Here is a 27917-nt window from a genome sequence, read left to right on the forward strand (position 1 = left end):
GTTGTCTTTGGAATTATTTCAGATTGTTTAAGAATACACAATTCCTGATTTGTATGCTCTCATTTCATTCGATTTTATTACAAACCCCAAAAAAGAAAAAGGAAAAAAGATGTATCATTATTGACACGTTTCACTGCCACTCATCAATTGTTCGGCACAACAACGTACACTGTGACACAAGATACAGAGAAAAACATTTAAAATAAAAAATTATATGAAGGAAACTAACGGAAATAGAACACAAGTGCTTGATTCAACAGAACATTTTAGAGGAGGGTTTGCAAAAACTTCCTATTTTGTAAAGTAACTGGTAAAATGCTTTTACTTGGTACGCTAGTGTTGAATGTCAAAAGTTTAGGGAAAATAAATTAGATTCACTACTTTAATCATTTGAAATAGGCCCTGGTCTAACTAACATTGGACTATTTCAGCTAGCATTTACAGAATTGACATAGGATTAGTTTTGACTTTACAGTTACAGCTATGTTTAAGGCGTATTTGTTGATACAGTATATAAAATGTACTCAATCCTAATAACAACCTCTGAGTTTCCGGAGAATAAGTAAATGTACCTTCACTGGCATTATATCATATGTTTAATCTCTTCATGACTGCATTTTGGGTTACATGTGTGGTCTATAATATGTTATTTGCAAGCCCCAAATCTAGTATGTAAGCGGGAAAGGTTTTTGTGTGGCGTACTCTAGCTAACTCTGAAGTTATCTCAACCTCTTCGTTTCTGTCTCTCTTGATTATAAGATCTGGTGGAGAGATTTGTTGTGTGCCAAATCGACTTATTCATAATGAACTCAACTCCTCATTTGGTAGAAGCTCTTTTCGATAGTAACAGCGAGGACAACAAGGACAACAACAATAATAATCATAGCTGTAGTAACAAGAGTAAAAACACAAGAGAACACGAATGAGCCAAGTTTAAATATGCAAAGAATATCACAGAATTCATAGAAAGAAGTATAAAGTCGAAAAAACTAACAGGAAAAGGGACTGATATAGAAGAGGGGGGGGAAAGATAGGTGGGGGACGGGGGGCTGTAGTTTAAAGGATGGGGGTGGGAGGGACAGGAACAAGGGGAAGGAATTAGCTCAGGATAGTCAATCTATATAACACTGTATGCCTTGCTAATGAAAGTACACTACATCCGCATCTGACCTGTCATCCATATACAGAATGACAAAGCGGAGCAGGTCATTCAATAATCCCGTCGAATGGTCGACTCTTCATTATCAGTATTTTTCAACACAAAAATGCAAAGGGATTCTGCCAGGTTCAGAACCTCTTTTTTTTCACCTTACATGCTCAAATAGGACGACAAATGGTTTAGGCGGGCCTGGGATAGGTGAGAACAGCACAAGAAATACTGTAGGCACGGCTTGAGAAAGACAAGATAGCTCCTTCCACGAGACAGCATTATTGTGAACATAGCATGCTTTCCAGAGGATGGATGTTTAGAGCGGTGTTGAGTAGGCCAGACAGTTCACACGTTAAATCATGCAGCTTCCTGTCATCGCTGGAGACCAGAAGGTCAATGGTCAGGTTGTAGGTGTCTGGGGTTGAGGTTCTGTGAGTGGTTTGAGTGAGGTTTCAGAGGTAGGGGAAGGGTGGAAAGTTCTGTGGGAGGAGTACTGGTGTGAGGCAGATTACGGGAGATTGAGCCATCCAAGATATGTGACTGCTTGGACCTCAATTTGGTGTGTGTGTGTGTGTGTACTGTGTATGTGTGTGTCACTGTTCCAATAAGGAGTGTTAGTCTGTAGTGTATTTGACAAGGCCCGTTCTAGAAAATGAAGTTGTTTGTCAATGTAGAACAGTTTGTTACAGGTGGTAGCAAAGACTGTTTAAGGGACATATGGTAAATACATACTGACGGTTTGTTGGTTAGATATTAATTAAACCCCAGCTTTAACTCTTTGCATAACAAATGTAGGATTTTTTCCATTAGAAGTCAAGTTTACTTAAACTTACCACTGTAGTGAAATATTATATACTTAGGAATATTTCCATATAAATGGAATTCATTTAGTAATTAGAATTTCAATGGAAAATTACTCTCAAAACCTAGTTTAGTTCAAGTGACTTGAAAGAAAGCACTGTATGTGTGTAAGTACTGGATGTCTGTTCTATGAATAGCAAGTTGAATGTGTGTGTGCGCGCGTGTGTGGTTCAGTCGTCGATACAGATGACTTCTCCGCTGCGCTGCTCCCTCCTGCTCAGAACAAACTCGGCCTCCCTCTCCTTCTTCACAGACATGGGAGGACCGTTGAGCACTGTGGGGAGGGAACACACACACGTCAACATGTAGACAAACACACACACACACACGCAGCCAAAAGCACATGCCTGTTTGATGTCTTCCAACAGACCGCTAACTTCTACATTCCATGGTTAACAGAGGTCACAGTCATTTGGTTTTGAATCCAAAAGAATGATCTCTACCATGAACTCTTGATCGTGGGTACATGAGAAAGAATGAGTGAATGAGAGAGCAAGATGGAGAAAGAGGGAGAACGAGAGAGAGAGAGAGACTGGGGGAAAGAGAAACACAAAAAAAGGGACAAATTCTCAATTTAAATGAGAGAACAATGTTTTTATTGCTGCCAGGGATGAATAGGGAAGACAGCCTCTTTAATGATAACGTTTGCATATACAGTACATTCAGAATATGACTTACTCCATAATATATGTTACAGATTAACCATTATGATGACAATAATACAAAAACCTATAACTAGACATCTCATAGATTTTTAACAAGGGGTCCGAGGAAGGAAATGGTCCTGGCCAAGGGCCTGTTCACACAGCTGCATAATTTTCACACACACACACGCGCGCACGCACGCACACACACATACACACGCACACACAGACTTCAAGTTAATGAATGGGGAACCACTGACCGCTTTCCACCTTGCACGGTAGATCATTGCTACAGTACATCTTGTCCACATTGAGAAGCCTTCCCAGTAGCCTGCCAAGTCCATCTAAGACCCCATCGCGTGTGTGTAAGAACACACTAACCAAACAAAGCTTCAGGTATGTTGCTTTAGACCTGGCTGCTACTGTAACAGTAACTCGCCCGCCACTAAAGCAATTAGAACCCTCCCTCAATGGAAACAGACCCCCTTGTGCACGCAGAGAAAACGCCACTCTGTATTTTACTCTCCGCGCGCTAACAATGCGCGTCACACAATGAATAGCTCGCAGCTTGACCCGCGACACAGGGGTCAGTGTCGGCCCCGGGCCGAGCCGGGCAGACTGTGTCTGCGTGGAGTGCACCCGTGGCCTCTTGACTCTCACCCTGGGGTGACATGAACTGTCATCACAGAGGAACCCGGATCAAAGAGGTGATCTGCGGCGCAAGCGAGCAGGGAGGCGTAGTGGCGACTTGGTGGTGCTTCTGCAGCTGTATCTGTACACACACAGCCAGAGAGAGAGAGAGAGAGAAACTAGAGGAAACTGTATGGCAGCCTGCCAGTGGGGGGCCACGACAGGAAAAGGAGAACTTACTTCTTGTGTGTGTGTGTGTGTGGGACAAGATGTGATAAAGAGCTGCTAAATACAGCCGAATCGCTGGCAAAAGAAAACAGGAGATAAGGTTGTGGGAGAGAGAGAGGGGGAATGAGGGACAAGTGAGGGTAGAGACAATAAGAGTGAGCAAGCGAGAGAGAGAGAGAGAGAGAGAGCGAGAGTGAGGTGCAGGAATATGCAGTGACCCCCCCCCACCCCACCATGACCCCTATAACACACTTCACTGGCTCTTGAAATTCATCCATGCACATCCCCCCTTCTCTCTTTCACACACACACACACACTTTGACTCTCATCTGTCTCCCTTTTCTCGTCTCTCTCCCCCGCTCTCCCGACTCTCATCCCGTGTACTCATCCAGCACCGTTCAGCGTGCACTTTTCACCTCTCTGCTGTCAACCCCCCCCCCCCCCCCCCACCCACCCCATCCTCCGCTCCTTTCTCTTCCCCCCTAGTCTTCCTCTCTTCTACCTGGGCTCACAGCCCTCCAGCAGATGTTCAAAGCTCAGTGAGTTAGCGCTCAGCGCTAACTCACGGCGGCTTGTCTAAACAGTCAGCGGCCCGGGGGTTAAGGTGTGATCTTACATTTACATTTAGCTGACGCTCTTATCCAGAGCGACTTACAGTAAGTACAGGGACATTCCCCCGAGGCAAGTAGGGTGAAGTGCCTTGCCCAAGGACACAGCGTCAGTTTGCATGACCGGGAATCGAACTGGCAACCTTCGGATTACTAGCCCGATTCTGTCACCGCTCAGCCACCTGACTCCACTCCATTTGATGTCGGAGAATGAGGTGCTAGTGATCTATCATTCACCTCAGAGAGGAATGAATCAAGGGCGGTTCAGGGTGGGTTGGGGGTGGTGGGGGTTGGGGGAGGGTTGTTTACTGTTTGACAAACTCCCCAACACAGTTGCATGTGAGTGTGCGTCCTGTGTGCAGGCATGCCCTTTTGTTGTAGAACTTTTTGCAGACCCAACCTTACCCATCTGTATTTCCCTCACCCCATTAAGGAATTTGGTCCGACAGGTCGAGCCATGTTTGTGCTTCGAGAAACAGGAAATGCCACCTGTAGGCACTGTTTTTCCACAAACACACACAACACACACACACTCTACTCCGTGCTCCTTCCAAACCCCGTGTCCCTAAAGTGACCCGAGAAAGAAAGGTGCTACATTAAATATGATTTGAAATACAGTACAGTCTATTGTGTCAACGTCGACACTTCCCATTGGTGGCTGTGTAATCCTTTTTCATTAGTTTGTTACAACATGACAGTTTCTGCCTGCACGTCTGTGCTCCTTCACACTTAGGTTTTAGACTGCCAAGGACAGTCATAAGTCAGAGGATTTTGTTGTCGTTGCTATGTTATCCTTAAAAGCTTCCTTTTTTTAAATTTGGGTTGAAACAAGAAAGTATAGGTTTGTCCACTTCGGCTTGGTTTTGGATTCTTGTGCGGAGCAGGATAGGGAGAACAGGATTTTTCCGTGTTAATCTTGTGTAGTCTGGATTGTTTGAAATATAAAAAGAGGGGGGTGGGGATGAGGATTGGAAGACTGAGAGAGATTGTGGAGACATAAAGGAGTGCGTGGTCGGAAGGAGGGACCAGACGAGCCAACAGGTTCAAAACGACTCCGGAGGAGACGTGCAGAAAGTTGTTGAGGAACGACAAATGTCTCTTTTCTTTGCATTTTTCTCTCTTCATACCTACAGTACATTCTTGAACCCCCCTCTTCCTTGTTCACATTAACATACTCTGGCTTTTGCTCATCTTTCATTCCCTTTTTTGTCCTCACCAACCGTTTCTCCTCCAGAAGACTGGGGGCCTCCCTCAGAGAGCCCTTGCTCTCACTTCCACTGTGCATAAAAGTACAAATAAAAAAAAAAGACATAAAAATAGGGTGAGGTCAGACTGATCACCTCTCCGACTATCCCTCTATCCATCCACTCCATTTGATGTCGGAGAATGAGGTGCTAGGTGCTCCCTTTCTCCCCCACTTCTTGTCGATACAGCATCCTTATTGTTTTCTTTTATTTTCCATTTTTCCATTCATTTCGTGCCGCTTCTACCTTTTCCGTGTTCGTGTCCCTCCCTCACCCCCTTTCCCCAAGTTCATGTTCTCCTTCCAGGTGCTTGGTCCATCTCTTTCTCTGTTGGATCCCATCTCTCCATCCGATGCCTCTCCCTCAATTACATTCCAACGCGGTCCACGTCTGACTTCAAAGTGCATCGTCTCCTCATTCCTTCCCTCTCTCCTCCTTTGTCGGAGTATCCCCCCCCTCCCTCCCTCCCTCCATCCTCTGTCCTTCTTTAGTATAGATTTCTCCCTCTCTCCGTCCTGTCAGGGCTTCTTGGGGCGCCCGTTGCGCGGCAGATTCTCCACAGTGTTGCTGAGCCGGTACTTGACGATGATGCTGTGCACGGTGGACTTGGGCATCCGCAGCTCCTGCCCGATGGAGCCCTCCGACTTGCCGTCCTTCCAGAGGTCCACCACGCGCTGGCGCTGCATGACGTCGTGTTCCTTGGTCTTCAGACAGGCCCCCCCGGCGGCTTCTGTGGGGGCAGACAAGCGGCAGACTGTAGTGGAGGCTGGGAGGGAGGAGGAAGGGAGAGAGGAGGGGAGGGGGGGGAGGAGGGCAGGAGCACAGACAACACCGGCTCTCATCGCCCCTCCATTTGAACTTAGAGTCCTTCTAGGGCGCTTAACTGCGGAGACGCTTCCTTAAGGTGTTACTGGAAATGTGGCAACCGACTCAAAAGTGGTTACGCTTTCCAAACGGCAATGAGACCGGGGGGCTTGGGAGCGAATGTTGCTGACAGTTGACAGAGTTTTCGTGTATATTGAGAAGCACAAACAGAGGACCGCTTTGAAAAGTCCAATGTCACGTTACATTTGGCTTGATGTTGATAGAATGCAGTTAGTGGTGGAGAGAGAAACAGTCGGGCGATCTGTTCTTTTTTGAGGCAACTTTGTTTACATAGAGAGGGGGTGAGATGGCCAGACGGTCTCAGGAGAGCACTGTTGATGAGAGACCACAATCTGGACAATTTGTTGCTTTTTTCTGTCAGCTCTGCACTCTCTCTCTCTCTCCTTGCCTCTGCGCCGTTCCTTTACCTCTCCCTCTCTTTTTCTCTATCACTCTTTTTACTCCCTTTCTGTAGCCTCAACATCTCGCCCTCCTTTTTCTCTTTCCCTCCATCGGTCTCTCGGTCCTCTCTTGGCTCACTTTTAAACGGGGGTCACCAACCAGCGACCCTGTTCAAAAACCACAAACGTGGCCCCGCGTCGAGTTTATTTATAGCCTGTGGGAGTTCATGGCGTTCAGGCCAGGGCCAGACTGTTCAGTCTTCAACCGGCATTCGGCTCGCCACCGTCCACTCCAACCCAACACCCACGGAGGACGGGAGCGTGTGAGCTGCTATTCCTGAACCCCGGCGTACAAGTCACGACAAGATGTTTACATAACCAAGTTCTCTGCGGTTTCTGTCCTCTCGAAATACCTTTGGTCCAATGTCCCTAAGCTGAGAGCATCTTGGCATCCTCAGATACTAACACGCTGTAATGACATTTTCTGCAAAAAGCTCTGCATCTCCCAAAATACTATATCTTTGACAGATGCTGGAGTATGCAATTACATAAATCAAGATGTACAAAGTTTGAAGGCAGTGGAGGACTGCGTGTTGCGGTTTGCAGGGTAACACCAGGGGGAATATCAAGTTTTAAGAGTTATCTTTGTATTGTCTCTCTCTTAATCAAGCCTTTTAAACTCTAGTACACACACACACATATGCCCCCCCCCCCCACACACACACACACACACACCATCTAGACGTATTTGGTGAAAGTAGGCTGATGCCCAACAAATTAAAAGGTAAATAAGTGTGCTACGAAACACTGCAGACCAGTCAAATTATAAAACTTTTGTGGAGAGCTTGAAGATTTTAAAGTAAAAAAACATATAATATAATGAATAATGAACGTAATAGCCCTGTACAAAGACAAATAAACATCTGCAAATTTCCTCAAACCTTTTGGTCTTTCTCCAAAATACTGGAGAAACACAAACATTTCTTCAACTATCCAGCATTCTTGCACACTTTCCTGTAGGCCATGGGCAGAAATGTTCTGAGGGGCGGAGTTAAACTAAACGACAATCTGTCAACAACATAGACCCCGATAAAGATGTTTACACTGATTAAGTGCAGCTTCTAACTTATTTTGTCAACCATTCCAAATAGAAATGTTAGAATAATAACCCTAACCTTGTGTTGTTTTGCTGCCACAGCTGTGAATGTTTCATTGATATTCGACTACAAAATGACCATATAAAGATAAGTTAAGATCGAGGGCATATTTTCATTGCTTGACCCTTGAGTGTGTTGTACCAAAGCCTGAAGTCAGCTTTCTTGAAACAAATTGCTCTACTGGAGTGAAATCTACACACATCAGTCATATCCAACATAAGCCACAAAAACAGACATGACATGGGAAAAGTCACTGTCCATCTGTATTTGACTAAAGGCTACTGACTAGTAGGGTTGGCAAGCATGTCACATGACCTGTACGACTCACACACACTCTCCCAAACACACACAAAATACACAGATGACACATTCCTAAATATTTGACAGATGAAGGATATGCAGTTTTTTCTATGCAAAAGGTGTTTCATTTTCCTCACAAGTACCCATGCTCATTTACTGGCGATCTTAGAGGTGTCAAAGAGACACTTCACTTGATCTCGAAAGGTAAAAAAAAACATTACTGTTGCTTAACTGTAGTTTACGACTGTTGTCGATAACCATCCCTGTGAGAATCCTTCATCTGTGCTTTTGGAAAGCCGCAGTCTATGAACGGGTGCATGGTGCTGACCACTGACCTGATATGAAGGATCCAGGGGGCATCTGGCTGTAATTGCCGCCCCCCATGGGGAGGCCGCCCGGGGGGGCTGGGGTGAAGGGGGCACCGTAGTTCTGAGGGGTGGCGTAAGGTCCAGGAGGGATGTGCTGGATGGGGGGGGGGAAACACTCAGTGGGCAGACTTTGGAAAACGTTGAAGTTTCCTTTTTGGATTGTCAAATATCAAGACCCTAAGTGTTGAGTGTATCTACGGGATCCTTGTGCGAAGTGTGAGCGTGTCCATGCAGACGTCTCGTCTACGTGTGCTCTGCGAGAGTGCGGGAGCGTGTGTTACGTCCGGCCCGTGTCTGGGTGTGTTTGCGTGTGTACGTGTCCTCACCGGGGGGGCGTGTGTCTCCGTGCCCTTGCTGGCTAGCCTGCTGAGGATGCTCCTCTCGGACATCTGCAGGCGGGAGGCGATGGGCGGCACCCGCGACAGCGTGGCAGGAAGCCGGGTCACGTCGGCCTTCATGTCGCTCAGTAACTCCTCAAGCTGGTTCAACACTAGCATCCAAACACATCCATGCGTCAAACAGCTGACGGGCCGCTGATAGCTGATCTGAACCCACTGACAACTGTAGGCTGGGGTTCCTCCGTAAATATTAATAATAATAATAATACATTTTATTTGGGGGACTCCCTTCAAAACACTCAAGGACATCTCACATAAAATGAGTCTATATAGGTGAGTTCAAAGAAACTGTGGAGGTTAAAAATAAGTCTAAAATCAGGGGACAGATCCAACAAGTACACTGGGAAAAATAGGAGAGGCAGTACGGAATAAATCTGTTTTTTAGGAATGTTGCGAATGAGGTGGCTGTGTCTGCATGTTGTGTGTGAGGGGGGGAGTGCATTCCAGAGTTTAGGCGCAGCGCAGCTAGAAACACCATATAACATAATAACCATAAATAGCTTTATACAATTCTGCATAACTGCTTTACAGTGAAGATATGTATGTGGCATTGCTCATTTCTGGTGTTATCTACAGTGGCACATTTAGCGATCAACCATTTACATTACCAAGAATTTTGCCCCACCAACACATTACTGAATGTAAATGTAGTTAAGATACAGGAATTGATCTGGCTGATGTCTGATGGTGGCCTTGTACAAAAAAAAAATCAATTATATTGTAGTAGTCCAAATTATTTAATGGAATGAGTCATTTTGTCAGCTTGAACCCGATTTAAGGCAAGAAGTGTTTTTCGTTTGTCAAAGGTACGGAAGACATAAACAACGTACGAAACAAAACTACTTGTGTCAGTGTTCTCTAAACAGGATGTGACAGTGCTTGAACATACAAAGTATTGTTGCACTACAACTATTATTAAGATTGTCTCTAATGGCTTTTTTCTAATGTCTTACATAAACATACAGGAACTCCACAGAGAAAGGATGAGGAAATGTTTCAAAGCAACAAACAAGTTCGGAGAGAGTGTAACCCTATCCTGCTGGTGTTGTGAAATGCTATCATTTGTCATTCACACCCTGACGGCTTTTGGACATACTCGGTTCACAGAACTTAAAAGACAGTGCTGTGAACCACACGCACACCAGACACATGCACGTGCACCATCGCTCACCCTTGTGTAGAACCGCGTTTGCAGGCTTGTTCCCAGCCAGGGACTCCTTGCTCAGGTGTTGGTGGGACTCAGCCAAACATTCGACCTCGGCGAAGCGAGCGTTGAGGGCCATGGCCGGGTGGGAGGGGTCCTGGGTCATGTTGAGGTAGGCCGCCCTGCGGAGCTGCTCCTCGATCACCAGGGCCTGCTCCAACAACTGGGGACGAGGGGTTGTGATGATAGGGAAATCACATCATTATTCCAGTGATAACAGATCAACAAATCAAACAGATCAAATACAGATGCTAAGAGAGGGAGAGATGGAATGAGAGAGAAAGAGAGAGAGAGAAACAGGCAGACAGACACAGGCAGACAAGACAGGCAGACAGACACAGGCAGACAGACAGGCAGACAGACAGATAAGGAGAGTGACATGTAGTCTACAGTTGTTGGCTGTACCTACAGTATGTTTTGGCTGCATCTCTTGGCAATATCAATGCAAGAATTTATTGCCAGTGCACGTCTTATTAAACGGAGTGATTCATTGCATTCATTAGAGAAATTTAGAGAAGGAAAAGAAATATTGAGAGGTTAAAAGGAATGAACGAGATACAGGATGAGGGGGGGCTCACGATGACTGACATCCAAATGAACAAGAACAGGCAAATTCAAGTTTGTCCGCAAAAAGAATAAAGGGGGCGAGGAGAATGAGGATGTTGGAGCATGTGAGACGGTCGAAAACAGGATGAGTGCTGTTTCACAAACGCTGTGCTCAGCATTACCATCATCCCTCCATCTGAAACCTAATCGGTGACTATGAAAGGGATTTGGGATTAAACTCCTTTAGTGTCCAAACCCAAAAAAGAGTTGTCTCATTTTTCATTTGGATCTTAGTCAAATTAGCAACGCTCCGTACAATGTTCTCTTTAAAAACACTTTGACACGCTTGCATATTTCTTCATGTAACCCATCCCTAAACGAGTGCACCTTATGGGGTTAGAGAGAAAAAACGACAGGAGTGTACCTCTCCAAGCATAGACAGGTGTAACCCTTATTTGATGGTAAATCAAGTGATGCAGTCTGCTAGATACACAGGCATAAACAGTTTGCGTACGAGGACTTCTTGTATGCCCATTATAAAACCAGCAGTGATGCGTGGGTTGGGAAGGGCCACTGCAAGGAGTTAAGGACTTGGCGTATTGACCGCATTTCCACGACGTCACACTAGGCTACGCCATCTTGTGTCATCCGTATGTCCCACCTTGAAGCGCCGGGCAAGGAACTTGTTCTTCATTTCTAGAAAGTTCCCCTTGTTGGCCTGCGACTTGAACGGCTCGTTGACGATGGCGAACTGGGGGTCGTTCTGGATGTCCTGCCACCGCGCGTACCCGTGACTGCCAGGGGTCAAGGGTCAACACACTGTAGAAAGCACACCTTCCCTACAGATGTATGGAACCAGAATGGCATCATCAGGACCTGGCCTTGACCACTGAGGGAATTCAATAATCCCGAGCTGTCCTTTAATGCTAACGAGGATAGTCGTGAAATGCTTCTGATGTCACACGCGTACAGAAAGCAGCGGCGAGACCGTGGCAACAGCTGTCAAGGATACAGAACGATTCCCGCCAGCAGCCAGAAGTCGTGTCGCCGGTGCCAGATCTCGTTCATCTTCCCCGAGGAGATGGCCGCCCTCTCCTCGTTCTGCCACAGCGTGTGGAGCTCTGGAAGGGGACGAGACCACTTAGCATCAACGCTAGCAGGGCGTTGATGCTAAACAGCAACCACAACAAACATGTTAACAACATCAAACATGAAAACAACACAAACGATGGTAGTGGAAGCATTCTCTTGTGCAGAGTGCCACGGCATACTCTCACGGTTAAATGAATGTTGGTTTTATCAAAGCACTGCAGGGAAAACTGCCAGGTAAAAATGCCTCAGGGCGTGTGCACTTCTGCAAGTGGAAGCATCGATGCGCCCCACTGAACCGAGTCAATCAAATGTGCTAGCAAAGGAACTGTAACATTCAGAACAATCCATTGCAACTCAACGGCATTCCAGTGGATGTGGGAAACGGGGACAAACCCGTAAAGGGGACGCGTGACGGGTCGTGTCACGATGTGACAGAAGCGTGTACCTGTGAAGCCCCCGTCAGCGATGTTGAACATGAAGCGGGGACGCTCCGTGGGTAGTTTACCGTTGCCCCTAGCGACCTCCTCCTTCGGCCCTTTCACCTCTTTCCCAGGATCCCTTTCACCTTTCACTTCCTCTGTTGACAAGATAGACAACATTGAGCATCCTCTGTTCTGAGGATGGATGGATGGATGGACAGGGTAATTGAGTGATGGATGGACCGTTTGGTCACCCACCTTTCTTCACATCTGAAGGCTGGTTTTCCACTCTCTCCTTGCTCTCCATCGTTTCCGTTGGGGCGGCAGCCTCCTCGCTCTTCTTCTCTTTCTCCTTCTCTTCCTCCACCTTCTCGCCATCTGCTGGGAGCGCCACGAGAATCAAACATACCCATCAATTGCTTCGATGGATCAAAGAGACCCTGCTTTAACCTTCCTCAAATCAGCTCTACTGAAGCACAGGATGGGAGTGACGTTACAGAGGGCCTTTCGGACACATCCCTGACTATACGGCTGCTGGTTCTACCTGGCTTGTCGTCTTTGACCTCAGGCGACCGTTTGGGTGCGTCTTCGGCGCTCTTCTCCTCCTTGATTTCCTCCTCTGCGGTTTTCCCCTCCGTCGGGTCAGGGGCGGATTGGGCGTCGGCCATTTTGTTCTTCTCCTCTTCTTTCGAGTCGCCCTCTACGTTGTCCTTTGATTTTCCAGGGGAGCCCTGTGGGGACACTTCTGTTCCGGCACGAGGCGGCTGAGGACAGAAATAGCGCGGCTTACGGTTAAGTAAGATTGCGGCAATGACATTGGGCAATCTCTTCTTTTATGAGAATCCCCCCGTATCACAAATGCTATTCATACCGACAGGAGCACAGGAATGTAGTGTGAACATGATAAAGATGAGATAAAACCGTATTGTTCCCCAAGTCACAATGGCAAACAAACAACCCACAAGAGGACGCGACAACAACAGTTATCACATCATAGGACGGTAACCCCCCCCCCCCCAAAGAAGCAAATTTAAGCAACCCCTTCTCACTGCTTATGGTACCTGATTATACCTTGTTGTACGTGACTTGGTGTGCTACATCTGGAGCCTCTCACCTCCCCAGAGTCTGCGCTCCTCCTGCTCTCCTCCTTCCCTCCCTCCTCTTTTTCACTCTCAGGTGGGGTATCCTCTTTCTCTACCTCCTTTCCGTTCTTCTCTGGCTTCTCCGCAGGTGACGGGGTGGCTGAACACACACACACACAGGAATTATAGTCATTAACAGCAGTCAGAACCAGACTGCCCTCTGCTGGAAATGCGGGTATAAACCGTATGTCTGTCACAAATTGTATGTGTGTAACAAAATGTGTGTCTGTGTGAATTTACATGTGTGTGTGTGTTTGTGTGTAGTCACCTGGTTTGGAGGTGCAGGGGGTGTTGTTGCAGCTGGGTTCGGGGGTGGGGGTGGCGGTCTTTATGGCGGGGGAAGAGGCCCTGGAAGACTTGGAGTCCACGACCACCTCGGGCTTCAGCTCTGGAAGGCTCCAGCGGCCGTTGATGTGCTCAAATTCCTGGATCTGAGGACAGGGGAGGGAACACTGCTCAACCGAAACACTGGACGTCATGTGGGACGGCGTCCTTTCCGATAGGAGATCCTGTTCTGTTCAAAATGTTTTCACGTTAGGCCTATATTGAAATCACCATTCTCATCGATTTGTCATTCAAATACAGTTTTTCCATTCAAATCCCCTCTCCTGCTCGAAGCTCTTGGACTCTGTGTGGCCCCCCTCACCTTCTTCTTGACCAGGGACATGACCCCTATGCGGGTGAGGACCGGCTGGCGACACAGGCCCTCCCGAGGCACGCCGTCGGCGAACGTCTCCGATCCGTCAGCCACCGGCTCGCACAGGTGACGCATGAACAGAGAAACGTACGCCCTGAGAGGAGGAGAGATGGGGGGGGGGGAAAGAACACGGAGAGAACAAATGAAGGAGAGACGACGACCGAGCTTCGCTCCTGAGGGTGGTGAACGCGACGGGCCGACGGGGTTCGGCGTCGTCATAGCGACATCTTAGCGACGTCTCAGTCGCGTCTTTGGTGACGGTCACTTACTTGAACTCCTTCTCACTCTTGCCCCTCAGGTCTCGTACCAGCCACTGGCAGGAGAAGGCGTCCTGGGCGGGCATGCCCCAACGCATCACTGCATTCAGGAAGGCTTTCCGCTGGCGCGTGTTGAAGCCCAACACCTATGTACGGGGTGGCGAGATGGACACACTGCATGTTCATACATGTGTCATAGAAAATGGGGAGATACCTCTGCATAATGAATGAATGGACTAGTGGAGGTGTTAGAGGAGGAGAACTGGGGGGGGGGGGGGTTCCCACCTCGAGGTTGCCTCCCACTCTGGCCAGTAGAGGGGGCAGTGGCTTATCCCTTTCGTTCCTCATCTGACGACGAGACTGCCTACGACCTACAGAGAGAGAGAGAGCGAGAGACGGAGAGAGCGAGAGACAGAGAGAGAAATGGAGAGAGAAAGAGACAGAGGGAGAGGACAGAGACAGACATGGAGATAGAGTGGTAGAGACAGAGAGATAGAGAAAGAGATGGAGATAGTGGTAGAGATAGAGAGAGAGAGAGAAGATAAACAAATAGAGAGAGAAAGAGCAAGAGAGATGCTAGGTGAGAGGTGTTCCAAGTCAATCCAATTACCCGGCCATTATGTCTGTGAATATCGTCATGATTCAGACATAATCGTTCATCGCGTTCTGTTCCTACGGCCTCATAGCTACCTTCTGGCCTCTCGTCAAAGTCTTCGTCCTCCTCCTCGGAGCCCACTGAATACTCGGACTGGTTATCTGAAATATCAGCATGCCACTCTGAAACAGCACATGGTGTTCTGTCAATAGGCTAGGCCCATTCACCATGTCTACATTAGCAGCACCATACATTCACAAAGGCAAACCTATCCATCAGAACACATAGACATTCAACGAAGCACAACCCTAGCCTGAAACAGTTACAGCATATTGGCAGCGCCGCGTAGGACCGTGTAATGTTGTTAGACTATAAATAAGGACTGCTAAAAATAAAGGTGCGAATCAGATAAGCATGCATCTGCATCATAAAAAGAAACACGATACAGCTCTGTAAAGTTCATAAGGTAACCCAAAGGCAATCCAACATCCATCTTCACACAAGTGAGTAAATCAACCCCCCCCGCCCCCCCCCCCCCCCCCTCTAACGTGTCCGGAACGGCTCCAAAGACCGCCCTGCAGACAGACGTCAGGACGCGTTCACATTCACGGCGTCCTCCCCCAGAACATTCCGCTGCGCTGTTCCTGTGGGCCCCTCGGCCTGTACCTTGGTCCTCCTGGGCGGCGTCGTTGTAGTTGACGGGCTTGCGGTTCCTCTTGCCCTTGCCCAGCTTGCTGGCCAGGTCCTCCTGCTGCTGCTCGTAGTGGTGCCGCAGCAGCTTCTCCCAGTAGTCCGGGTCCACATTCTCCTCCTGCTTGATGATCTCCCGCTCGATCTCCTCGATCTGGACACACAAGGGGGAGGTACGCGAGGGGGGGGTCAGTGGAGATCCGTTTCCTTTCGCGTCGCGTTTAATGGGACACACCATCTGTATTTGTTCACTTCAGCCGTGTTAAGTATTTTCTTCTTATACTTACTTCTTACTTAATTCATACCGATTCATGAGAGTGGAGTCGGAGAGAGGGACGAGCGTGGAACAATAAACTCAGTAAAGGTAGGACTGCGGTTCAGAACGGGAGATTTTCAACCATTTTTTTTCCGAGCGCTCCCTCTTCCCCCGCCACGACGCCCTTCCAGTCTCCCTCGCTCCCTCCCCCTCCCCCCCTCCCCCCTCACCTTGTCCTCCTCGCGCACCATGTACTGGGCCACCTTGAAGGAGCTCAGGTACTCGTTCATGTTCTGCATGTCCGGGTCGTCGGTGGCGTCCTGGCTGCGGTCCAGCAGCCGCTCGATGGCGCCGCTGTCGTAGTGGATCACGCTGCCCTCGTCGTCCCTGCTGTCTCCCACTGGACGCCACACAGGACACCAGACACAGGAGGAGAGAGGGGCATCAATGGAAGGCTTAGAAATAACGATGAATCCCTCGTTTACGTCTCAGTTTGGCTTATCTCAGTGTCAGTGTGGAAGAGATGAGTGAGCCAATTATTGACAGGGTTGCCATGGGAAAAAATACATAAATAAACACATAACAATTGTAAGATGTTTTTTACACAGTCATTTTTGTATGTTCTGCCAGAAGGCCAATGACATTTGAAATTTTCACTGACTGAAGGTTGTGGAAGCTCCTTTCTTTCCACGTTTCAACGAACTGCCTCCAGAACCTTAGATAAAGATCGTTGTGGGTGAGAGACCTTTTTGTGTCCACACCGTAAGTGCAGCAACCCCTAAAGGGACAAACTCAAAAAGAACACAGCAGAATCGTAGCCCCTCCCCCCCGTCCCCCCATGTCAAAGGTAAGCCTCCCTCCTCCTCCTCCTCCTCCCTCACCTTCGATCTCGTCTTTGAAGAGCTCCTCGGTGCCGAACTTGAGGATGTCGTCCAGCTCCTGCTTGGTCATGGAGCCGGCCTTGGAGCCCAGGCCTGGCCTCACCACCAGGTGGGTCAGCATCATCTTCCTCTTGGCCACCTGGGTGATCCTCTCCTCCACGCTGGCACGCGTCACGAAGCGGTAGATCATCACCTTGTTGGCCTGGCCGATACGGTGGGCTCGACTGAACGCCTGGGAGCGAAGGGAGGCGAAGGAAAAGAAACCGGAAGAGAAAAAGAGAGACAAACATTGTGGTATTATATCAATTATATATAAAGGTATAAAACAAATATTATGGTAGCGAGATGTTCTGGAACAAGATGAGTGGCCACTCAGGGACCACTGTTTTACCCCTGTTTATTGTTTTTTTAATATATTTTCAAACACAACGCTGTTTCAACTCAGTTGTGATGAAACTGCTACAAGATCGACGAAGATCACACTGATAGACAGCCTCTGTGTCAGTGTACCTGGATGTCATTGTGGGGGTTCCAGTCAGAGTCGAAGATGATGACGGTGTCGGCTGTGGCCAGGTTGATGCCCAGGCCGCCGGCCCTGGTGGAGAGCAGGAAGCAGAACTGACACGCTCCAGGGGCTGAGAGACAGAGAGAAAGAGAGAGAGAGAGAGAGAGAGAGAGAGAGAGTGTGAGAGAGAGAGACAGGACACAACGAGACAGAGACAGAAGGAGACAGATGAAGGAAAGAGAGACAGAAGGAGAGAGAAACAAAGATTATATGTAAAAAACTGTTCTGTCATAGTTTGTATGTTATGTCATACCCGTGTACCATAGATCATATTTAGCAACTCTTAATTTTGTACTCATTCTTGGAACCACTACTTGAAAACAATTCTCTGAGGACAATTCCCCAATAACAAACGTTGCTTTCAGTCATGTCACATAAATAGTGCGGCAAGAACCACGGAGCATCTCACCGTTGAACCTGTCTATGGCTTCCTGTCTGAGTGCCCCTGTGACGCTTCCGTCTATCCTCTCATACTTATAACCTTCAAAGTCCAGGAAGTCCTCCAGCAGGTCCAACATCTTCGTCATCTACAGCCAGGAACACGAGGCGGCGACAGGGAGAAAGAGGGAGAGAAGGAGAGGTATTATGTGTGTGAGAGATAGGCAGGCATAGACTCCCATATTAATGTCAGATCTGCTAAGCCTCTGTGGGCATACTGTGCATTGTCCTCATGAACGAAGACTTCCTGGGTCCCATATAAGGTATATAATGCTATGTGCTTTGGCTTCAAAGATGTCACCAATAGTATGTTTATTCCTTGTGTATCCTGTACATAATTTGTGTGTGTGTACCTGAGAGAAGACGAGGACACGATGGCCCTGGTCCTTCAGCTTCCTCAGCATATTTTGCAGCAGCGTCAGTTTCCCAGAAGCCTTTGTGAGGCCCCCTCCCTCGTACGCCCCGCTCACCGTCTTAGGCGCCTCCTGCACAGCAGCACAACAACACGCCCGTCACACGCGCCCACCACGTGTCACGGGGAAACGCACGGCATGCATGATGCACTCCAAATGAAATGCTTTCCGCGCTTATTCAACTTGCAGGTCTTTGGAACAGAAATATAAACACGTTATGGAGAAACTGACAACACAAAACCACAGGTTCATAGGGGAAACATTATTGTTCATATTTTTTTTTTACAAAACATATTTTCACAAAGCCTAAGTTCACCACAAGATGTCACTTGACTGCCATTTTAGAGGCAGTTACAGAAATGTTGGCAGCGATATCGTTGGCTAGACTAATTGTATAGACAAACTGTCTTGTCAGGAGGATGAGAGGCAGTGGCTAAATGGGTTGGTAGGAGAAAGAGGGTGCAAGAGAAGAGAGCAGGTTCGAAAATATGGATTGAAAGTGTGTGTTTTCAAGGCCTGCATCAAATGTACGGCATTGCCGGTCTCACCATGGAGGCCACAGGGAAGAGGTAGGGGTGGTTGCAGCACTTCTTGAGGTCCATCATGATGTTGAGAAGAGAAACTTGGTTCCCTCCTCCTTTCGAGTTGAGGGCCTCAAAGTTCCTCGTCAGAATCAACTTGTAGTATTTCCTAACCGAGCAGAGATATCAATGAATCAATCCATCAACGTTTTGTTGTTTATGGCACATTTAAAAACACAACACAAGTTGACCAACGTGCTTCACGATCCCAACATTACAAAACACCTATCCACATCACATCCAATCAAAGATGAAACTCATCACTATTCAGTATCCATGCATCTAAGGACAATTATAAGCAACAGAGGAGAATGTTTGAAACATTCGAACGCGTCTAAGCATCTAATATGTAGCAGGAGGCTATTCCAGAGGAAGATGGATATTCCATATGAAGAGAGCTTGTTGCTTATTGGACTTTGCTTTCTTTCTTCTTCTTCTTCTTTTATCATCTCCTTCATCCATCCATCCATCCTTCCCATCATCCATCCATCCTTCCCATCATCCATCCCATCATCCATCCCATCATCCATCCATCCTTCCCATCATCCATCCATCCATCCTTCCCATCATCCATCCCATCATCCATCCATCCTTCCCATCAACCATTCATCTTGCAAGAAAGGGCATGCATGCCCTTTTTTCCCCCAATCACATCTCACTCCCCCCCCCCCCCAGTCTATCCACCTGTCCAGCCCCTCCTTACTTCTGCATGGGGCTGAGCTCCACTCGCACGATCAGCTCCGTCTTGGACGGCATGTTCTTGAACACGTCCGCCTTCAGCCTCCTCAGCATGTGGGGCCCCAGCAGGTCGTGGAGCTTCTTGATCTGGTCCTCCTTGGAGATGTCCGCAAACTCCTCCAGGAAGCCCTCCAGGTTGCTGCGGGGAACGGGGAGGGTCGTAGGAGTGGGGGGGTCAGGGGGTTAAGGGGTCTTCGTATGTGTGCTTTGTTCCGAGTGGGTTGCCAACTCGAGTGTGCTGGGCCAGGGTGGCGGGTGCTTACTTGAAGCGGTTGGGAGTGAGGAAGTTGAGCAGGTGGAACAGTTCCTCCAGGTTGTTCTGCAGGGGGGTTCCTGTCAGCAGCAGCTTGTGGTCAATCTTGTAGTCGTTCAGACGCCTGAAGAACTGACACGGGAGAGGAGGACGCGGTTCTAGAATCAAACTGGGATCACACGCGCTCACACGCGCTCACACACATCCACAAACAGAGATGTCCTACCTTGGACTGGTTGTTCTTGAGGCGGTGGGCCTCGTCCACAACCAGGCAGGCCCAGTCTATAGACTTGAGAGATGTCTGGTCTATAGTAACCAGCTCATAGGACGTCAGCAGAACATGGAACTTGATAGGAGCGTCTCTCTTGAGAACAGAAGAGAGAGGAAGAGGGGAGGAGAGAAAGGGAGGGAGGGAGACCGAAAGGGAGATAAGAAAGGAGAGAGAATTCATTTTCATTCATTCAATCGTTTTTTAAGAAAATTGATTAGACACATCAAAATAGCAAATTCCTTTTTTTTTTTGCCCCCTCTTTTCCCTTCCTTTCAACCCTCCCCCTCCCTCATCCCCACTTCTCTCCCTCACCCTCAGCTTGAAAGCCTTCTTCCCTCCCTTGACGGCCATGTCGTCGAAGGAGAACTCGTTCTCGCGGATGACCGCCCTGCTGTCTTTGTCACCGGTGTAGGTGAGCACGTAGAAGTCCGGAGCCCACATCTCAAACTCGCGCTCCCAGTTGATGATGGTGGAGAGGGGAGCGCTGACCAGGAATGGACCCTTAGTGTGGCCCTGGAGGGGGAAGGACCAGTGCTCTTTAGTGACAGAATGAGTAGTGTAACTAGAGTTTGCCTCAACTAGAGTTGATCGATAAAGGTTATTTTAATTGTGAAATTAATTTATTCAACCTGATTCCACATTTACTTTCATTCAACTGGCAGTTGCTTTAGTCAAAGCGATGTGCAAATAATGTGTATAAAGAGCAGCAGTTTCAAAAGGCATTAAGAAATTCTAAACTAGAGGTGAAAACATACACGCGAGTACATACTTTCTTAATCTGAATGTAAACAGATACCGTAAATACATACACACCCAGACACAAGCAGACAGTCTCCCTTTCACTCCCTGCACACACAAAGATTCCCAACCAGGCACACACACACACGCACAGCCACACAGCCGTACCTCTTTGAAGAGGGAGTAGAGGAAGACGATAGTCTGGATGGTCTTGCCCAGGCCCATCTCGTCGGCCAGGATGGTGTCGGTGCCCTGAGCCCAGGAGAACCTCAACCAGTTGAGCCCCTCCAGCTGGTACAGGTGCAGCGTGCCCCCCGTCACCGACACAAACTCCGGCTGCTCCTCGTACTTGATCGTCGGCTGTTAGGCCGGGGAGGGGGGGAGGGGGGGGGGGGGCGACGACAATGGGGCGGCAATAAGAAAACGAGGAGGAAGAGAGCATGGGGGGAAAAACGGTTCACGTGGATGTCGCTGACACGGGTGACAGACGAGACGGTTGTCGATTTGGAAACTTTGGCATTGCAACCTTGGCACATCCTTGGGGGATGCCAGGTTTGATATCATAAACTCACGTCGTTGACAGGCGAGCCAGGAGCCTCTTCGCTCTCCTCCATCCTCACGTTCCTCATCCTCCTGGGCTTGTCGGGGTCCTCCTTCATCACCTCATTCCTGTGACACACGGGAAAGAACTGTATTTCCCATACTGTAGCTGCTGTTTGTAGGAATCCCTCAGTAGCAGCCGTCGAAAGATCGAACCCAAAACTATTGTTCAATGTGTATGTGTGTATGTGTGTGTGTAGTCCATGCAGGGCCTAGGCCAGGACAGTACCTGTGTCTCCAGTAGTTGGCCTTGTGGATGGCAAACTCAGGGATCTCCAGGTCATCTCTCTCCCATGTGCACTGGTCATAGGTCAGATCTCTCCACTTGACCAGGTAGTGGTACACCCCCTTCTTATCCAGACTGGGAGGCACAACAGCAGCAGGCAAGTGAACATGACGGGAAGATGATTATGGTCCTCATTTGGCACATACACAGACTCAAACACACACTTTTAAAGAAAGAGCCATTGAAATGCCAATCAAACGCTTCAGTTGCACAAGTGCGTGGTGATTCTACCGGAGGAATTCATCAATTCAGCTCGGTTGCACGGACTGTTCAGACAAATTGAGCCTTTGATGAAAGTCGCGAGCACCTGCTGATGCATTCAGCTGCACACACACACACCTGTGGTTGATGATGCGGTGTATCATCATCCATTCAGGCTTTATGTAGTATCTGTAGAACTTCTCTTCCAGGGCGGCATACTGGGGGTCTTTCAGCCTCCGCTTCTCGCTCTTTCCCCCGCCCTCCTCGTCCCCGGACCCGTAGTCCAGCGGCGGGGGCTCGTCCATGTCTGTCTTCCTCTGGTAGTTGCGGAACATCACAGAGTGGAATATCTCCAACTGAAGCGGGGTCGAGAGAGAGGAGGAGGAGGGGGAGGAGGAGGGGAAGGAGGAAGAGCAGAGTTTGAAAAAACAAAAACATCCTGTGTGTGTTGAACACTTTACGGACCTGACCCTGTTACACCTCACCCAGGCGTCCAAGGCCATTCGCGGAAGATGCTATCCTCCTCTTTTCTACCCGTCCTTCTCTTCTATCCCTCCATCCTCTCCCCCCTCTTCTCCGGGTCTCACCTGTAGCTCAGTGATCCACGTGCAGTGCCAGTAGGACTGGCCCGCCAGCTTGACGAAAAACTCCCTCTCTGCCCTGCCCTTCATAGGAGGCGGAGGAGGGGCGTCGGGCAGGGCGTCGGGGGGTGGGGGCACAGGTATGGGGGGTGGCGGCTCGCCCCATCGCCAGTGGAGGATCTTCTGAACCCGTCCTTTGATGTGGGGACACTGGGGTGGAGGGGGAACCATAACAAAGGGTGCATTTAGAATCGGTTTCAATTTTAGGATATCGTCGCTATGGGTTACCGCTACCCTTTGGAAAAAGACGAGAGGACAGAATGGAAGGAAACGTGCTGAAAGCCGACCCACGCTAAGCCGAGTCGCCACTATTAATGTTCCGCAAGGCGCGGTCGGAGCTGTGACTCACGGTGCATCGTGGGCACAGCCACTCTCCGTTGGGGATCTCTGGCAGAGGTGGGTTGAGGCAGTGGATGTGGTAGGAGGAGGTGCAGGCGTCGCAGCACAGCAGCTCCCCTCCGTCCTTGCACACCCGGCAGAACTCCATGTGGTCGTCGTCCTCCTCCTCTTCCACCCCCACCGGCACCCCCCCGGCCCCCGGCTCCCCCGCGCCCCCGTCCTCCATCTCCTCCTCAAAATCTTCAAACTCCTCATCCTTTGCTTCCCACTGGATCCCTTCTTTCTCCTGGTGGAGAAGGGGAACATCATTAGCGACACTCAACACAAACGTGTGAGCAGTTAGGAGGCCCATATGAACACAATGTCGAATTCAATATTGTGTCGCTAGCACCCGGTTGGAAGTGTTTGCCCAAATAAACCTCCTCATCATCGTCCTCATTGTGGACAGCAGCATCATCGATACCATCACCTCGATCACCACCATCATCGACATCGTTATCTTGACAACAATCGCCCCCCATCGAAGCTCCTGCTGAACTCACACAGTGCGGACAGCTCCACTTGCCCTCTGGAGCCTTCTCCAGCTCGGGTTCCAGACACACCAGGTGGTAAGCCCTGGGGCAGGTGTCACACAGGATGATCTCCCCGCCCTGCTGACACACCTCACAGTAGTCCTGGTGGTCCGTCTCGTAGCCGTCCACCTCTTCGTCGCCCATCACTGGGCGGGGGGAGCAAGAGAGATGGACAGAGGGAGGGAGGGAGAGAAAGAGGGAGAGGTAGAGATAGATGGAGGCCGGGAGAGGGAGGGAGAGAGATGGCGGGACAGAGTGACACGTGGTAGAGAGGATAAAGATAGACGAGAAACGCAAAGAATAGGTGAGTCTAGAATGCATCGCGAGAGGAACAGATTATAAACGCTCCAGAAAAACTCAAGCTAAACGTCCGAAACGGCCGCGATCGTTGATCTCCGGACAGGTTCAATCGAGTTTTGTTTACTTTTCTTCTTTTTCTTGGCCGGCCTTCCTCTCTTGTTCTTCTTGGGGCGTCCGGAACTATCTGAGCGCACTGATGAGCTGTGGACACTGGAGTCCTCCTGCTCTGACTCCTCCTCATCAACATCCTCACTCTGGGGGCAGGGGGGCAAAACGAGTACATTAGTGCGAGAGGATAGTCATGTGAGTGAAAGAGAATGACAGGCTAAGAATGTGTACACTAGGTGGAGAAGAAAGAAAAAAAACGATATCCAGTTACACACAATCGGGCAGGACACCGATTAGGTACACAAAACAATTCAATTGACTCGGACACTTGTCCACGCTCCCACATCCTGCATGCTCCCATGCATCCCACAAAGCCCGTCACGTGATTGTGCTGCTCAGCGTATACACACCATATTGATACTCACTGAGCAGCTCTTCTTCCTCTTGGCGCCTATGGCGCCCAGTTTGATACGGATGGGCGCCATCTTTTTGGCCTTGACAGCAGCGGCCTTCTTCTTGTCCGCAACACGAGGACTCTTACTGCGCTTCTTATAGCCAGGGCCTGGGTGAATAAGAGGGAAGGGGGCTGAGGAAGGACGCAGTGCATGACACAGTTGTGTTGTTCGCTGACAAGATCGGGGAGAAAGGACTGCGTCGATGTTAGATTTAGCTTGGGGCTAATTCCATTTGGATTCGACCCGCTTCTCCTGTAGCCCTGTTGGTATCCACATCACCTACGCCCCTCCACTAACCTTTGCCCTCTTTGGTCTTGGCCTTCCGTAACGGGGGCGGTTGAGGCGGAGGCTCGGGGGAGGCGGTCGCCGCGGAGACCTGCTCGGCGACGGCGATGGCAGCGGCGGCTGCGGCGGCGGCCACAGCGGCCGCGTTGCCCTTGAAGGGGTTGTTGGTGCTGAACTCTCGCCACTTGGCGCCCAAGATGGTCATCATCTTGGACATAGGGATCTTAGGGTTCTTCTTGGCTATCATGGGCCTGGGAGAAGATAGATGGGGGAAAGGCATTGGGTATTGAATGGTTCTGTTGTCTGGGATGCAATTGTGGTGAAAGCTTGACGATTCTAGAAGGCAAATGGAGGACAGTGCAGTTGACATGGTCAATGTTTCCCTGCGTGCATACGACCATGCTCATTCTCACCTCACACACAGCAGGGCATTACCTGGCTGTCCTAGCTTTGCCCTGACAGTGTGAGAACTTTTGTCAGTTCAGGCAAAGTCCACTACAGTACCTCATGAACTGGCTGAAGGCCTTGTAGTTGGTGAGTGTGTGATAGTCGTCCTCTGTGAACGTATGCTCGACATCCTCCAGGCCCCACTCTTGTGCCAGCTGGCCAGAGGTCTTCTGCTCTATTGGCTGGTGTGGGGATATGACCAAACAGATTTATGAGATGTACGACATGTCAAAAGTAGGGTGAGGGGGAAATAGACCAAAACTCGTGCTAATGATTTTTTTTCTACCTTTGTGGTTTCTTCATGGCTGCTGTCTCTGTCGCCATCATCTTTCTTCTTCTTCTTGGTTTTCTTTTCCTTCTTTTCTTTGTGTTTCTTCTTCTTCTTCTTCTCGCCAGATCCATAGTTGCTGGCTGCGCTGTCTGAGTTTTCACCATACTCCCCCTCGGAGTCTCTCTCTACATCACTGTCCTAAGGAAGGAAAGAAAAACAGAGGGAAATGGAGAATAAGCCTCGGAAGACCAAGTATGGCAGACATTTCTGAAACTCAAAATGTGCTTTTTTTTTACGGGCCTACAAAGAATGTGGGAATATTAAACCAGCTTACGATCTTTTTTCGTTTCTTTGCTTTTGCTGTTTTCCCTTCCTTTCCCTTTTCTTTTTTCTTGGTCTCCTTCTTCTTTTTTGGACGTCCTTTCTTCCTGCTGAACGTGTCCTGTTCTGAAGCCTCCCCCTCTTCCTCTGTGAAGACAGGATTATTGACATTAGCATTGTGAGTGAGGTTAAGGCCGAAAGGGTTGTGACTCAAACCATATTAATAATAATATTCTAAAAATACGTATTCATATAATCTCTTCAGAATACAATTAGGTACAAGAACTACAAGATGACATGATGAGGTAATGACAAGATGAAGTGATGACACCAACATGATTGTTAATAACGTTTGTGGCCTATTACAGATTTAATTGATACCTTTGTTCTTGTATTTAATTGACTGAGTTAGCAGGCTCCAAATCACCTTGTTCAAAGTAAATTTTGATGATTTTGCCCTACATAATTCTAATGTGTTTTGAAGGATACATCATATTTGTATAACTAAGTCACTGAGCATGAGCTTCATTCTCATGTAGGCTGCTGGCTTCTTATACAATTATACCACTGAAAAAACTGTTTAATCTATCAGACAAAAGAACATGGCGTTTTACATGTTCATCGTAGTGATAAACGTTGTTAATGTTCCTTTATCCAGTCATTTAACTCGAACTTTCAGCAGGAAAACACTTTTAAAATCTAAGTAAGAGACAGACTAGCATAGCCTACAATACAGACAGATTGAAAGAAACAGAAGCATCAAGGGACAGAGGAAATATCATCAGCAACAACTATCGCTTTCGGTCGCCATTGTTTCCTAGTTGATCCAATATGTTAGATTTTATTATGTCTTGGTTGGTGACACGCAGCGCTAGCCCATGAAGAGCTTTCCTCATATTCCCGTTGATTTCTGCAGCAGAGTGCTGCCAGAGGCGGCAGCAATATGCACTCGGGACTCGGTGATTCTGAGGCCGCAAGCGAGAGACAGTCTGGTGAACTGAACTGACATGACTCCCTCCCGCCGTTAATTCCTACACCTGAGTCTCTACTGTTTACGGTCTCTACCACCAGAGAAACCGCTGGAGGAGGTCGCAATTGGGTTCGAAGCCGTGGCTGCAAGCGCACTAATTGATTTACGATTGCGCTTGCCTCATGACACTGGCGTCGTAGGCTATACAGTCTATTTAGTCATGTTACATTCTAAAAGGCCCTAGAGAAGGTCATCGTGTGTATTTAACTGTAGCCTATATTTCCAGTAACATATATCTGACCTATAACTTTTACACAAAGCTACAGTCCAATGAAATAACCTAAATATAGGCTGTTGTTCCTTCGTGATACACCGTAACTTTTTCAAACTGAAACTTGAAGGAAAAGGCTTTAGCCTACACATTTGCCACGACAATTGTAGATGGTGCAACCATGATTCTGTGATCGCCCAACATTTGGACTGCAAAATGCAGTTCATTCTTTAACCTATACAAACAGTCGAACAGGACCTATTTTAAAACATTATACGCTAAGCCTAAAGAGAGATAACAAAAGTAGGCTACACTAACGCAGAGCTTGAAAGTGTCCACATTGTTAAGTGTCATATCCTGAACCGTCCCTGTCAGAGCGACAGTGGGAAGGGTCAAGTTTATTTACCATCTGTCACACCAGCACTCCACTTCGGTGTTTCGCGCTCAGACCTCATGCGCATCAGTATTCTAGACACTATGAAGATATAAAGTAGTCTAGGTTTTATTGCGTGGAGTCCATGTTTTCTGCCAGTGGTGTCGTAAGCTTTACCCTTCAATGCGACCTATTACTTTTGCGATAATCATTGAAATGTATGAATCTAAAATTAATACAAGCAGGAGAAGAACCGCCCGAAGAATGTATACTGCAAATAGCAAACGAAATAGAAAAACATGAGCAAACGTAAGTTGGTTTGAAGTTTAGATAGAACTCTTTATTATAGCACAGCTGCGTCTCCTATATGAAGCAACGGGAGCGCAACCAATTATATTTGCAGCAACAGATAAGTACGACCATGAGCAGTAGAAAGGCGTCCTGGTATACTTTTCTACAATTTGGTGTATGTGTCTATGTGTTTCTATTTTGTATGCGCGCTCCCGTGTCTTTCGCCAGTCTGTGCTACTGTACCTGGCGCGGGTAGTGTTGCAGTTTCCCGAAGCGCCGCCGGCGAGTTTATGTCGCTTGCGTTCTCGTCTAGATCTCCGTCGTCCTCTTCTTCTTCATCAAAATCTCCTCCCTCGGAATTAACCACCATGCCCTCGTCCTCCTCACAGGACCGGAGAGGAGAGGACATTATATTCCTGTCATCGGCTCCGTCCTCGAATTCAGAAAGTGTATTCCTCCCGAATTATGATATTTATTTAATATTCAAATCGACCAAGAAAAAAGTGGGGGGCGTTTTGGAATATTTTACACTACAAGGCAGAGAAACAAAGATGGCC

The 27917-nt window shown here is 48.4% G+C and overlaps 1 protein-coding gene across 9 annotated transcripts; it reads right to left on the minus strand.

Annotated features, from left to right (window-relative positions):
- Nucleotides 1–48: 48 nt before the first annotated feature.
- chd3 (chromodomain helicase DNA binding protein 3) lies at nt 49–27905 on the minus strand. Of its 9 annotated transcripts, none has more exons than XM_067261874.1 (41): nt 27604–27905; nt 25469–25602; nt 25150–25332; nt 24921–25045; nt 24429–24667; nt 24087–24238; nt 23693–23822; nt 23239–23414; nt 22707–22982; nt 22304–22507; nt 21855–22072; nt 21459–21590; nt 21202–21298; nt 20798–20989; nt 20204–20404; nt 19847–19984; nt 19631–19752; nt 19333–19506; nt 18597–18738; nt 17989–18120; nt 17607–17724; nt 17143–17267; nt 16633–16864; nt 16413–16466; nt 15982–16151; nt 15472–15649; nt 14901–14987; nt 14496–14581; nt 14223–14356; nt 13903–14047; nt 13525–13687; nt 13229–13356; nt 12659–12878; nt 12373–12495; nt 12141–12272; nt 11616–11724; nt 11265–11397; nt 10025–10220; nt 8782–8945; nt 8423–8549; nt 49–2285 (listed from the first exon to the last, which is right to left on the minus strand). In XM_067261874.1, exons 1-41 carry the CDS (start codon nt 27767–27769, stop codon nt 2182–2184), a joined length of 6261 nt encoding a protein of 2086 aa, XP_067117975.1. In that variant the 5' UTR covers nt 27770–27905; the 3' UTR covers nt 49–2181. The 9 variants fall into 9 exon arrangements, 7 of the variants coding, with proteins under 7 accessions (XP_067117975.1, XP_067117972.1, XP_067117973.1 ...); XM_067261871.1 differs by lacking the exon at nt 49–2285 and adding an exon at nt 2585–3588 and having other exon boundaries at nt 24102–24238; XM_067261872.1 differs by lacking the exon at nt 49–2285 and adding an exon at nt 2585–3588 and having other exon boundaries at nt 14901–14966.
- Nucleotides 27906–27917: the final 12 nt, after the last annotated feature.

The sequence above is a fragment of the Osmerus mordax genome, chromosome 23 (genome assembly GCF_038355195.1).
Source record: "Osmerus mordax isolate fOsmMor3 chromosome 23, fOsmMor3.pri, whole genome shotgun sequence".
Taxonomy (NCBI): Eukaryota; Metazoa; Chordata; class Actinopteri; order Osmeriformes; family Osmeridae; genus Osmerus; species Osmerus mordax.